This window comes from Molothrus aeneus, chromosome 4 (genome assembly GCF_037042795.1).
Source record: "Molothrus aeneus isolate 106 chromosome 4, BPBGC_Maene_1.0, whole genome shotgun sequence".
Taxonomy (NCBI): Eukaryota; Metazoa; Chordata; class Aves; order Passeriformes; family Icteridae; genus Molothrus; species Molothrus aeneus.
The window spans coordinates 42,349,245-42,362,584 of NC_089649.1; the positions used below are offsets into that span (position 1 = coordinate 42,349,245).

Here is a 13,340-nt window from a genome sequence, read left to right on the forward strand (position 1 = left end):
CTGAGAATTCACACAATTCAGACACAATTTTCAACATGTGGTCACCCTGTCCCAGGGATAGGGTGTAAGCAGTCAAAGCCATATGGGCTGTGTTGCCTCAGGATCAGAAAACAATCCACAGCTTATTTTATTTACTGAATAAAGCTAATTTAAAAAATACAGTATAATATATAGAGAAGTATAAATCATGATTTACCAATTTTACAACCAATATAGAAATAAGACATAATGGACATGAAGTGCTTTGGGAAACTGAGACAACCTGATCTGAGGAGACAAATTTGAAAAGAGAATTATATAATTACTTTAAAATATACAGGAATATTATGTCTAGTACTATATCAGATTTGCCATTTAATTAATTTTGTTACTATTACTTCTAGAAACACACTGCAGAAGAAATTCTGCCCCACTGCTACTTAGGTACAAAGCTGATACAGAAATTAAAATAATGATAAAAAAATTGGTCCAACAGCTGCATTAATCCAGCTCACAATGCACCAAAGGGATACAAAAGGCCCAGCTAGACTGCACATATACTGCAATTATGCAAAGAGATAGTTTGTGCTATCAGGGAATAGATACATTAATCTCCATGTCTCTGCAGTCATTTGTCTGCTATTGGAACACCTTTCTACAGATTTCACAAGTTTAGAGTAAGTCTAGAGGTGCTTCTCTGTCTTTAACATTAAATTGGCCAACTCCCATTGCAGTTTTTTATCTGTCATCCAGGACAAGAGGCACAATAAACATTCCAGATAAATCTTAGGACATAAGGATCACTGTGAATATTAAGTCTTCATTACAGGAGAAGTACCACACCACTACACTGCTTGATAACATTGTGAAACTGGATGACAAAGTTCTCTGTGTGTTTTCCTTTCAGGTTGTTTGACAGAGAATGACAAAAGCTCTTAAATAAACTCCAGGCAATTAATTAAATGCAGTTAAATAAAAGCATTATGTCACAAGTTTCATGCTCTTGGATTCGGGCTCTACAATGCATGTCTTGCAACTGATGAGACTGGTAAACATGTTATGCAGAAAAATAAGGCTACTCACATACTATCCTTTTGTGTTCTCTGTATTACAAAAACATTCTGCACTTCTTTTGCAGAAGCCTATACTCAGCAAAAGTTAGGCTGAAATAGCTATTCCAATAATTACACAGGGAGATAAAAAGAGGAATCACACTCCTTTTAACAATCATGCCTTTGTACCATTTGAATGTAAATCTTTGTTTTGAGATACAGAAAAAAAAATTGCATTCAATCTGTACCTTTACTCTTTTTTAGCAAAAAAGCCTCAAGACACAGTTTTTATAAGATAGGTGGTTATCTGCATTGCAACATAATGAACACAGGAGGAAATTACTTCTGAAATCCAGTTTTTCAAATTCTTCATGGCAAACTTAATTCTCTGTAAAAGAGCAATGAACTTACTGTTTTTGGCAATCTAAATAAATTATTTACCTCCAGTATGTGCTCTCCCTGCTGCTCTCGATCTAGTTTTCTGGATGTGGTTGTAATTAGCCCTGCAAATGTAAGAGAATAATTAATCAGATCCTTCAAGAAAATCATCTGAATGAAGGTTAGGTTAAATCAGCAGTTACTGGTATCCTCAATATCAATTTCTTCTTAGGTGGCCACTTCCATTTTTCTAGAATTTATGCTTTCATTAAGGGAAGGGGTGAGGGGTTTCCAATCCTCAAAAGCTGTGAAAATATTCTTTGCAATCTGAAAACTAAGCTGTTTTAAAACTTAAGACAAACACAGTTCAGTGTTCCAACATATCTGTGTGTGTTATGTTTCTGACAAAATAATGAATGCAATTCTCCCACATGAAATCTTGTTTTCAAATGCCTTTTTCAAAGGGTGCTGAGGGACATTATCTGAATTAATTACCTTCCTCTTGTGGAGAAACACCTATTTGTAATATTAGTGATAAAGGCAAAAGAAGGATAACCTGAAGAGATGCAATAATAATAGAAAAAATAGAGCAATTTGTTCACTTAATTTCACAATTACAAGCAGTCAAACAGTTGACAATAGCAGAGAAGAACCACAAGTTTTTGATGCATGATGTTACATTTTATCACAAGACTTTGATACACTCCTGATGCAAGGTTAGGAAGGCATGATGGTTTTTCTTTAAATGAAGGAAATCAAAGAGTAAGAAGTAACAAAAAGACAGTGAAACTTAATACAGAAGGATCTTATTTGAATTCATTCTCCCTAACAGCTGGTTCAGAATTTTAACTATTGAGTTTCACAAAAAGTAAACTTGCTCAACTCTGAGTTATAGCAGAATGATTTGCTCTTGGGGAGTTAACTGTGCAATGGGTACAACCGCATGAGAATTCAGTTTCTTTACTGCACAAAAGCAAAGAAAGACATTAACATTTTCAGAGGTACAAGTTGGCCCCACAAATACCATTGCTGTGTTCACATGGGACTGAGCCTGTGCTAGTAAATCTTGCTAGACCCAACCTGGGCTTTCATGAAGCAAACTCCAAGGTTTGGATTTGCCCATCTTAAGCAACTACTGAGCAAAGCATCCCATATTCTCTGAAGCAGCAACACAGAGGAAAATGCAATGTCAGAAGACATTTTATGCAACTATCTCAGCTTTTGATAGTGAGAGGAAAGCATTGCCACCTTGATCCTTAATTGTCAAACTGGAAAACAGAAAAGCAATTACCCAATGAAGAATGAAATAGATCAAAATACAAGTGGCATACTTCATGTTCCATTTTCTAACTACAGAGTAAGGTTTTTTATTAATATGATCTTATATAAGGAAAATTAAAATTCACTTAAAAAATTTTCAAAGCTTGTCTGCTACAATAAAAAAGCCTTCAATTTTCTCTCGGCTGATAAAGAGCAGAGTTTAAAAGAGAAAAGGCCAAGAGAAACAGGATTGTATACCACAGGTGCATAGCTGCTCAGTGCTTCTGACAAAAACAGCTGTAGTCTACTTATACCAACAAAACAGACAGCCTACACTAAATAATATGAAAAAAAAAACCTATATAAGGTGATATTACAGCTGTCAAATGTTCAAACAACTATCCTGCAAAAAACAGACAGTGCAAATAACAGCTGTTCCAATTATGGTCAAATCTGCCCTTGTTTTTCCTGCAATTTTGTTCGCCATCATATCAAATGTATTATTTAACTAGTATTCTTGACAATGATATGTCATCTTCTCCTGCTTTACATTTTTATGCTTTTACAGCACATAGAAGATATGTTTGCTATTGTTAGGAGATATCTTTTGGTACTATGAAGTAATTGTCCTTTGTTACAAAGAAAGGGGGAATGAAAATTAAAACATACAAAACCCTAAAAGAAACAAACCAAACTACAAGGAAAAAAGTTGCATTATTACTGTGAATTTAGGAAGGGGTAAGGGAAGAAAGAGAATATGATGTGACAGTTGTCTATTAACCTTCTTGAGGTAATATTTTCCCATGGATATTACAGAGCTGTGAACAATGACAACTGAAAATATTTATTGTCACATATTCTAAAAAGCTTTACTTTTCTGCCCAAGTCTAGATAACACATTTTCTTTTCACAGGCACTATGGGAACCAGAATAGGACTGTTAATTGGAAGGGCACAAGTGGCACAGCTGCCACCTCATCTGCTTCCTTCCAGCAAAGAGACTTGCAGGTGACTTCAGGAAACACAAGTTCTCCGAAAACCTCTTTCTACTGAGTACCTCTGTAAAAAGCCAGCACGAGCCCTCCCATGAAGCATTAATCTCAAGGCTCATCACAGTTACATGAGAAAAGGGTAGACTGCAGCATAGCCACTAAAGGCTTTGTTGAACTACTGTTGGACAGCTGAGTTGAAAATGGGGAAAACCTAAAAAAACACAAGAAAAATAAAGCAACCTAGCAGAAATACCTCATGATGCTTGCATTTCCCTGAATATTCAATAGTTAGCCTACATCCTCTGACAATAATAAGACTCCATCTCTCACAGCAGCAGCAAGTAGAGGATTACATGAGATCAGAAAAATGGCACGTTTCAATAGCTTCCTATCCATTTTATTTTTCATCAAGAGCCATGAAGATGGGAGCCACTCCTAAAGATGGCAATTAATACTTGGAGAAAACCAAATATCAATCAAAAGACCGTTCAAAAGCTTTTGCTTTAAGCACTCAAAACAAAATTCTACCATGTACCACTACTTTACACACTAATGATTCTTAAAGGAAGTTTTGCTCCAGATAAAATTCCTGCTAATGAAGCTGGTCAATACAACGCAAATAGGTAAGCAGAAAAATATCCAGCAAGAACAAAATATACATGCTTTGATCTGTTAAAACTTCCAGTCTTTTCAGCCAAGCATGCCACACTTCTGTTAAAACACTTCAGACCAATAACAGAAGGGCTTAGTCTTCACCATATATATCCTGTATATTCAGCAGAAACTAATGCCAACAAAGGAAATGTAACACTTCTGGATTTAGAATCACATACACATGCATGACATTCTTTTTATTTAACTCTTTACTGCTAGACACTTTCCTAAGTGCAAATTTAGCTTCAGTGAAGCGTCTCGCTTCAGCTTAAGACTATAAAAGGTCTGATTATTGCAATCACTACATTTTTCTATTTTTGCCAGGTTTTTCTATATTACAGAATGTTTAATGCTGCACCAACAGATTTTATCCATTGTTGAAGAGCTTTCCTGAACTACCGCTGTGATAATAAGGTCAAGTGCTCCTATGCACTGCAACTGCCTGTTAAGAGGGTTGGGGACAATCACTGGACCTAATGTAAGTTAGCTCCCTGCAACAAAAGTCACCACTCTGCTCTGTTCCTGTTTTTTTAGATGGAACTCCTTCTATTTTCTGTAACACTTTGTATATATATCCTTGCTGTGCCCCTCCCTCTACAAAAATAAATTCATGATCACATTTTTGCACATGCCACATCCCCAAAGGAGTGGCAAGTAAAATATTTCAATTAAGCTCTGAAGAAGTCTGTAAAACATTCAGTTTTGAAATCTTTGTTATGAGGTGGGGAGAATGTGTTTATTACTGAATGAAATAACAGCATGTGTGAGAAATGGGTCACTTGTGACAAACCATTCTATTTCAAAGCAAAACTGACTCAGAGCATTGTTTTGTAGTCATATTCCTGCATTTTGCTTCTGCCTCCTTTTATCAGCTCCCCTCTCCCAAAACCAACAGGAACAATAAGCTCCAGTAAGTTACATCACTGACTATTATTTCACCTGAAATCAATGTCACTATGGCAAGATAGGTCAAGCATTCTTGAGAAATGCAAGTTCAAAAAAACATTTCTAAGATAATGAGGAAATGGTATCTCTAGTGAATTGGTGCCATTTTTGTATTTAGTAATATTTAAAAACTTGCCTCATCAGAAACATTTTCAGAACAGCAGCTTAATAATTTAGAGAGTCTTTAGATAAATCATAGCTGCTCTGCCTCACTAGCTGGAGAGTGACTAGAATCAACTGAAACTAACTGTAAACATCTGTAACACACAAAACAAAATGCACAAGTAGCAAATACAACTCTATTCCCTCTTCATTCCTTATCTGAGTTTACATTCTGGGGATACCTGCTGTCTATTAGATGTCTACCCAAAAACTAAGAGAATCACAGCTGCATTCAGATAAAACTTACTTTGGATTTCCATTTTAAATAACAGCAAAACAAATATATAGAAATGCAACTGCAGTGTACAATTATGTAAATCTGAATAAAACTCTACATTTGGAGTAGAAATTAGCACCAGAGATCAGATAATGGCAGGGATTTATTTCACATTGGTTCCCAGCTACATCACGCTATCTCTGTTTCTGAAGACTAACACATCAACAATTTTCATTCAATGCCAAAATGACAATATCCTTAAAAAAACATAGAATATTACGTGGGCATTGTGTAAAGAATTACCTATTAGTTATCTTTATGGCATGGATGATCTCAGTGTTGAAAGAAGTGGCATCAGAAAAAGTGGTCTTTGCAAGGGGAGGAGGAAGGCTCAAAGTTTCTATTTTGTTGTGTATACATCATGCATCCCCATGCATTTGTGCTTTCACAAATACCTGCAGACTTTCCAACTGCACATTCAGATTGAGAGGATGAAGATTCTGGAGATGGGAGGGAGTTTGCCTGTTAGACATGGCTAAATCCCACAATGAACCAAAAGACTAAAGCAGATGCCAAGCGTACTATGCTGCCTCCAATGAGTTCAAACTGATAGGCTTGATTTGAATTAGTATAACACTATTTGCATTGCAGCATACAAAAATAAATTCAGTTTCTCTGATCTTTGAATGCATTGGCATTGAAGAATTAAGGAAGCAGCTACAAATTTTTTTATCACTAACTTCAACAGATACAGGTCATAAACTACATATGAGGGAGGACATATTTGGTCACCATGGCTTTGTCCTCTGTGTCAAATGCAAACCATAACTAACCAGCAGAAATGGATGCTCTGGATTGCATCATTCAATTAACGCTTAAACTCTCAGTCATGATTACTGCAACTTAGTCAATTATTATTTTATAATAATAATAAGTAATTATTATATTTATTCCCCCATTTCAACCTCCAAACCAACAAATTACTAGTGAATGTTAAAGGGTTTTCTCTTTTTAACATATTGTTATGCCTTCAGATCTGTTTACAAGGTCTTAATATGTAAATCAGTTTAAGATTTGAAGGAAGCATGGATTTTAAATTCACACATGGCTGTAATGGTAATCATGTTAACTACTGCATAACACAGCCCAAAAGCACTGAGCAAATTACTGCAAATATTCTGTAAATTGAACACCAATTCTGTCTCTTCAAGTGATAGAGATACAGTCTCACTTCAAGGCAGGGTTTCCTACTAATCTTTGTCATTTAAGTAGTAGTATATTATATCCAATTCAAGACAGAGGAATATATCTTTCTTTTGTATGACAGACTAAGAAGTTCACAGAAATCAGCAGTTTCCTCCTCACAGAAGTACTAGGTGTGATCAAATCATGTCTCAAACATGTCTCATAATACAGTGAGTGTAAGTCTCACTGTCTGAAAGATCTCTTATGAGATCATTTTAAACTTCTTCTGATATCTCAGCACTTTCCAAAATACAAAGAAAATAACTGATAAAACAATAATCCGTGATTATTTCATCACTTGACACATAAAGACGACTTTTTATTCAGTCTTCTTTCAACTGCTTAAAGGTTAACTGTGTTTTACACGTAACTTACCATACAATCAATGACCATCAGAAAAGGCCCACACTTTCTTTCTGAAGATGTTCAGATAAGTTTTTGGGAAGACTACAGTCAAACCTTGTTTTCTACATAAGCCAAAAATCCTCTTCATAACCAAACCAAATGAACAGGTTAATAAAAGCAGGTCAATAAAAATGAATAGCAGAGGATTGAAGAAGAGATCCCAGCTTTGCAGCTGGCAAAAAATAAACTGTCTTATGAGCCATGTAATGACTAATGATGACTATTATAAGCTACAAAGTCTAACATATCACCACTGTCCTACATCACCATGAAGGCAGACTGCTGAGTTAAAAAAGAAACAACATAGTGCTAACAAGCTATCATACTGGGGCAAATATATCATAAAGAAACTGAACTTTGGTTTACATAGTCTTAAAGATAATTCCTTAGCAATTTCACTTGTTTTTCATTCCTAAACTCTTCCTTGTTCTACACACCTTAATAACTCCCATCGAAACCAGCAACAGAATTGTCACCAGTAAGTTTCTAATGCTGAAATATGATTGTAAATATACAATCCCAAGAGAAACTAGGATTATAATTTAAAAGCACCTTAAATGGCTGCAAATGCCTCTTCTGCTCAAGTACAACACTTAAAAGCAATCATTACTGTTCTTTCAACAAAGATCTCAAAAATAGTACCACTTTTCAAGAAGAATTGAGAGCCTGGGTTCCTCTTTCCATTCTCCTAGCCATATACCCTCTTCTTTCGTTCTGCTGTTGTTTGCTTGCTCTCTCTGGCCTCTTGAATTTTACCTTTTTTTTGCTATGCAGTTCTTTAGGTAGAACAAAGATTCATTCTGCCTAGCAGAGTGCACAGCCTGTGGCTAGAAGACTTTTCTGGATAGTCTAAATGCACTTTTGGGGCTAAAGGATCTTTCTTCTACTTTATATATAAACTTCCTGATGAGGGTAATTACACACAAATGAGATACAATACCCTAGCTTTAAAAAAATTAAAAAGGAAACTTACTGCAGTACACTCTGATAAGTCACTGCTCCCTTTTTGTTAAGTATAGCATGATGGCACTCAACTAGTACAGTCTTTGACAGTTTTGGTGCCTTTTCCCCTTCAATTCCCATGTATAGCCATTAAAGCAAAAGCTAACAGGACACTCCCACAGTGTACAGACACCTAAGTAAACTCCAGACAGAAAAGTCTGAAACACATTAAGAACTACATTCTGTTTGCTCTTCAGATCACCTTTTCTTTTTACTTAGATATTTCCTTATTCCTGTTTCAAATGCTAGTGCATATGCTCCAGATTTCATCCACAAAAAACATTGTTGGCACATTTGTCCCAGATGAACACTTCTTGCCCTTTGAATAGTACTCCATGAAAAGTCAGGCAATAATTGAGATCTCAGTCCTACCCAAGTCAGTACTGCATCAAACAAGGGGTAACACCCTGTCCATAGGGGTGTATTTGTGCAGCACATTTACTGAAGTACAGTAATATCACAGAATATGCTGAGTTGGAAGGGACACAAAGGGATCATCAAGTCCAGCTCAGTGTTTATGAGCTTGCTGCTTGTTACCAAGACAGACTGTAAGCTTTGTATATAGGATCAGAAAGTATGGCTAATATTTCATACCATGAGGCACCATGTTTATCTGTAGCCAGGCAATTTAACTACTCAATCCTACTACTATAAAGTATAAACTATAACTGCAAGGTGCACATCTTTAGTTGAGTCACTTACGTGAACTATTTTAACAGCATCCTGGAATTTGCTGAGCAGAATACTCATTAATCATATTTGTGATCTGAGCATGAAGCAAAGACAAGCAACTCTCCAAAGATTATTTATGTACAGCATAAGGAAAAAAAATAATTTACATAAACAGCTAAGCCATCCAATATGACGAACATGGTACAACTTCAATTTCAACTAGATTTCAAATTAAGTGTAAAATTAGTGTTTATTGATCATAGAATTGTAGAAAATTCCACAAATGTATCTGACTAAAAGTAAACCATGTAGTTTTGTATACTCTAATTAGTCACTGACTACATTATTTTTAGTCTGGATTTACTAACAGTTTTTCTTTTTCCAAAGAGATGTAAGAGAACAAATAAAATAAATAAATAAAGCCTGAACACCACCACCTAACATTTAAAAGAAGTGCTCTCTACATAAATGTTTTCGAGTAATTTTAAGAAGAGCTGCCTCTATTATAGCAAAATTTCTACATTTGCAGATACTCTCTAAATAGTGTAGAGTGAGTGGATATGAAAATATTATTAGAAATTTCAGATATTAACTTGTTTTCCCAATTACAAAAAAGACCTAGCACTTCAAGTGCTTTTAAAAAGACAAATCAAAGTAGCTTTTTGCAGAATTAACCTCTTTTTAAAAACATTTGGGCTAATTCTGGTTACATTTTCAGTAAAGAAGAAAATCTGCTCTAGAGACAGTATAATCAAATACTTGACTTTCTCTGCCTGTCACAGGTAAACACTTGGGCTGCTACATACACATCAAGCTGTGTGACATAAATGAACAATAATTGAGCCTGGCATAGCTTACCAGCTACAGAAGTTACATGAAAGAATTCAACATTTTGATCTTTATTTAATTTTAAATCCCATAAGCGTGCAATATACTAACACTGGTTTTATCCAAGTTCCAAAATATTACGTCAATTGGGATTAAAACCCACAAGTAGTTAAACAACAAAGATTTCCTTTGTTAAAATGAAGCCAATACTACTCTGTGGTCACTGACCCTTCATTTCCTCACTAAGTAATTCTCCAGTGTTATCGGAAACCCATGGAAGTTGTTTGCAGCTGTACCCATTTCCCGTTTCACTTCGGTCTCCAAACCAGACAGACCAACAGACAGACACACACACACACTCTCCATTAAAGGTTACTGTGTAAAATGCACAGGATACAGTTATGTTCTGAAATGGGCAATTACCCAAAGCTTCTGCTGAATTCCCCTACTAATATTCTTATCTAAATGGGCTATCTCCTACACCATAGGATTACTAATTTCCTCAAAGGTACGTCCATAATATTCTCATAATAAATACCAAACTGCTTCCTATATAAATTAATATAGCTTTACAACACTCCCAAGTAATTAGGTCACACAGTTATTTCTATTTTACACCTGTAAAACCTAAGTATGCAAAAAATAACAACTCAAAATTTATTTGGGCATTCTCCTGTCCAGGTTGTGAACCCAAGTCTAGTTTTCAGAGGTATGCATCACTTTCATACCAGGTTTCATTAAAAGCATAGAAAGCTATGATCAGCATTTCTGCCAATCTGAAACAAAATGTTTATATGGCGCAATATTCATTACCTTTCTTCCTCATTTCCTCATTTAAATTTCTGAGGTAAGGCATGACTTGTCAAGAAAGTGTTTTATTGCCACCCAGCCCTGATTCCCTCCCCAAGCCAAATCTGGTTGGCACAACAAATGTAACAGAAGTCCTAGGGAAGTGGAAGGAAGCATACCAATTGGTCAAAAGTTCAGAAATTATTTCTAGCCTGAATATATGTGCAAGGTAATACGAAAAGATTCTAAGGGCCCTATATGGATACCTGGTTAGGATTCAATTCTCTTGCTTAGTAATGCTAGAGAGAGCTGGAACTCCTTTCTCTAAGCAAATGCAGATTTTGCCCTTCTAGTGTGCATGCTGCACTTATAAAGCAATATAACCTTCTTCCAGGCACCTTAACTCAGCAATCTTTGAGATATTAATCATACAGAGCCTGTAACACTGAGCAGCAGCCATATTTAAAAAACATGGCATAGCAAAACTATTTCATCCATATAGAAACTGATACAGAGTTTAGGGAATTTGGTGAGCTTTTTTTGTTAAGAGAGAATTCAGTCTAATGTCTAGTTCTACAGCAATTTAGGAAGCTCTCCCTAGCTCTTCAATTTCCATGTTTTACATATGACTTGCTGAGTTATTGTTAGTCATTTAAAAGTTAATACCTTTCTTCTAATTTCAAATGATATTTCCCATCCCACAATTTAAAAAGTCAAGCTAGAAGAAAAATATGAAATGGGAAACAATGATAGGAAAAGAATTTGGTTGACAATGTCATTCTGGGGAACTGTCAGCACACATTTTAAATTGGGGAGCTTGTTTGCAAACCACCCTTACAATTCTTACTGGGTGCAACAAAAAGCTCCTATTTCATTCATGGCCTACCCTCCCCAGACAGAAAGAAATTAAATGGTTTGACTGAATGCTTTTAGTAAAATTAATACAATAACTCTTTTGAAGAGGAACTAACAGATCAGTTTCTAAATACATAATTTCTAAATCCAAATAGATTAGAAATTATAAAATCATAATTCATCGCCTCATAAATGTACACTTATATGCAATGGAATCATCAGCTACTACCTGTAGATACCATACTAATTATCTGTTCCACTTTCTCTAAGAAAGCAATCCTGCTATCAAGTGTCATCCTCCCAACACTTCTCAAAAGCAAAAAAGCAAATTAAGACATTTTAACATGAAAGGCACAAAGACGAGGAAAACCAAATTTTTCTACTCAATAGTACTGTGTTCACGTAAAATAGAAACATTGAGTAGTTTACTCCAAGCATTAAAATAATCAATTGTATTTTGTAAATACAGACATGGAGCTTACATCTATGATACGTGAAACTTTTCAGTTCTACAAGTACCCAAATAGCTCACAAGCAAACAAAATACATCTGCGAAAAACAGAAATAGTACTAAAGCACTATCATACGCACCATATGTATTATGTGTGCTTATAAAAGCATTGTACATGTATTTTCAGCGCCAAGGCACCAATCTCAGAACTTGTTTACTGCTATATAATCCTCTGCTGTACATGAGTGTTGGTAAATGTGCAAATCTTTTCTGAGCCTCAGTGCAATAGCTCTAGTGTTAAGTGCTGAGATTAACCACAGAGTCCCAGGACATGTGTTCAGAACAGCCACCAAATCGTGCAACTTCAACTCTTTCCACCTCAATGTATTAACATGAGTTGCAACTTTTCCACTTTGTCAATTACTTCTGTATTTAATTACAAGCTATGTTGCAAGAAGTTCAGCAGATATAAAGTAGTTATCATAATTTGCAGGTTTGTCTACAGTTGTGCTCAGATTGAGCATGAAAGTTGCGGAATTAAGTCTCTGTTCTCCTTCTTTCTGGCTAATAATATTATGACAACTATTTTTATTCTGGACAGCTGGACAGCTCATATGTACAGCACTTTCTTTTCATTGCATGGAAACTCCAAAGGTAAACAAAATGTTACTTCATTTGCTTTCGTGAAAGACCAAATATATGTGAAAAGATTACAAAATGTCCTGTGATGTACCTTGCTATATATCCTGTTCCAAGAAGTGAAATAGCATGTGAAGAAAAACTTAGCAGTGTTTCCTTAAGTTATTTTATAATTATTTGAAATATAAAAGACATTTTTAAGTGTCAGTGAAGATTTACTGAAGGAGGTGCTTGGAAACATATTGCAGTAAGAAGCATCAAATACTACGTAAGCCAGTAGCATTTCTGAGAAACTAATCAGTCAGTCAATAGTTCTTGTCATGAAAAGAATCTCTTCTTTTTGTGAATAATGAAGTATATCCTACAAAGATCCACATCAGCAAGTTTCTAAAAATTCAGGACTATTGCATTAAGACACAGACATTTCAGTCTGGAGCCCACAAAGTTCTAGAAATGCATTAGCTACATCAGGAGAACAGAATGCAGCGTTTCACTTGATACATGTTATGTGTAGGTTGTTTCTATTTATAATCTGTATTACTACTATGAGTGGGAATTTCAGCCATGGACCACAGTACCATAGCATTAAATTTTATAAAGAGAAAGGAAACAATGGATCCTTGACCAGGAGAAGAGATAATAACACATTACCACCTGAGCTGTATTTTAATAGTCACCACATATTTTAAGAATCCCAACACTAGGATTTTAGTTTGACTTGAACTGAATGCTTTTAGTTGACTTGAACTGAATGCCATTACAGTCCTCAATTCACCTTTGGGGATGATAACAGCAGATATTAAACTCATACTGTCA

The 13,340-nt window shown here is 35.4% G+C and overlaps 1 protein-coding gene across 1 annotated transcript in view; it reads right to left on the minus strand.

The window, feature by feature from the left end:
* Positions 1–13,340, minus strand: part of FAT1 (FAT atypical cadherin 1) — a 103,685-nt gene that overhangs the window by 49,424 nt on the left and 40,921 nt on the right. Inside the window, exon 4 of the mRNA XM_066548364.1 lies at positions 1,473–1,534. Coding sequence (XP_066404461.1) covers positions 1,473–1,534 — 62 coding nt within the window. The remainder of the gene's footprint in view (positions 1–1,472; positions 1,535–13,340) is intronic.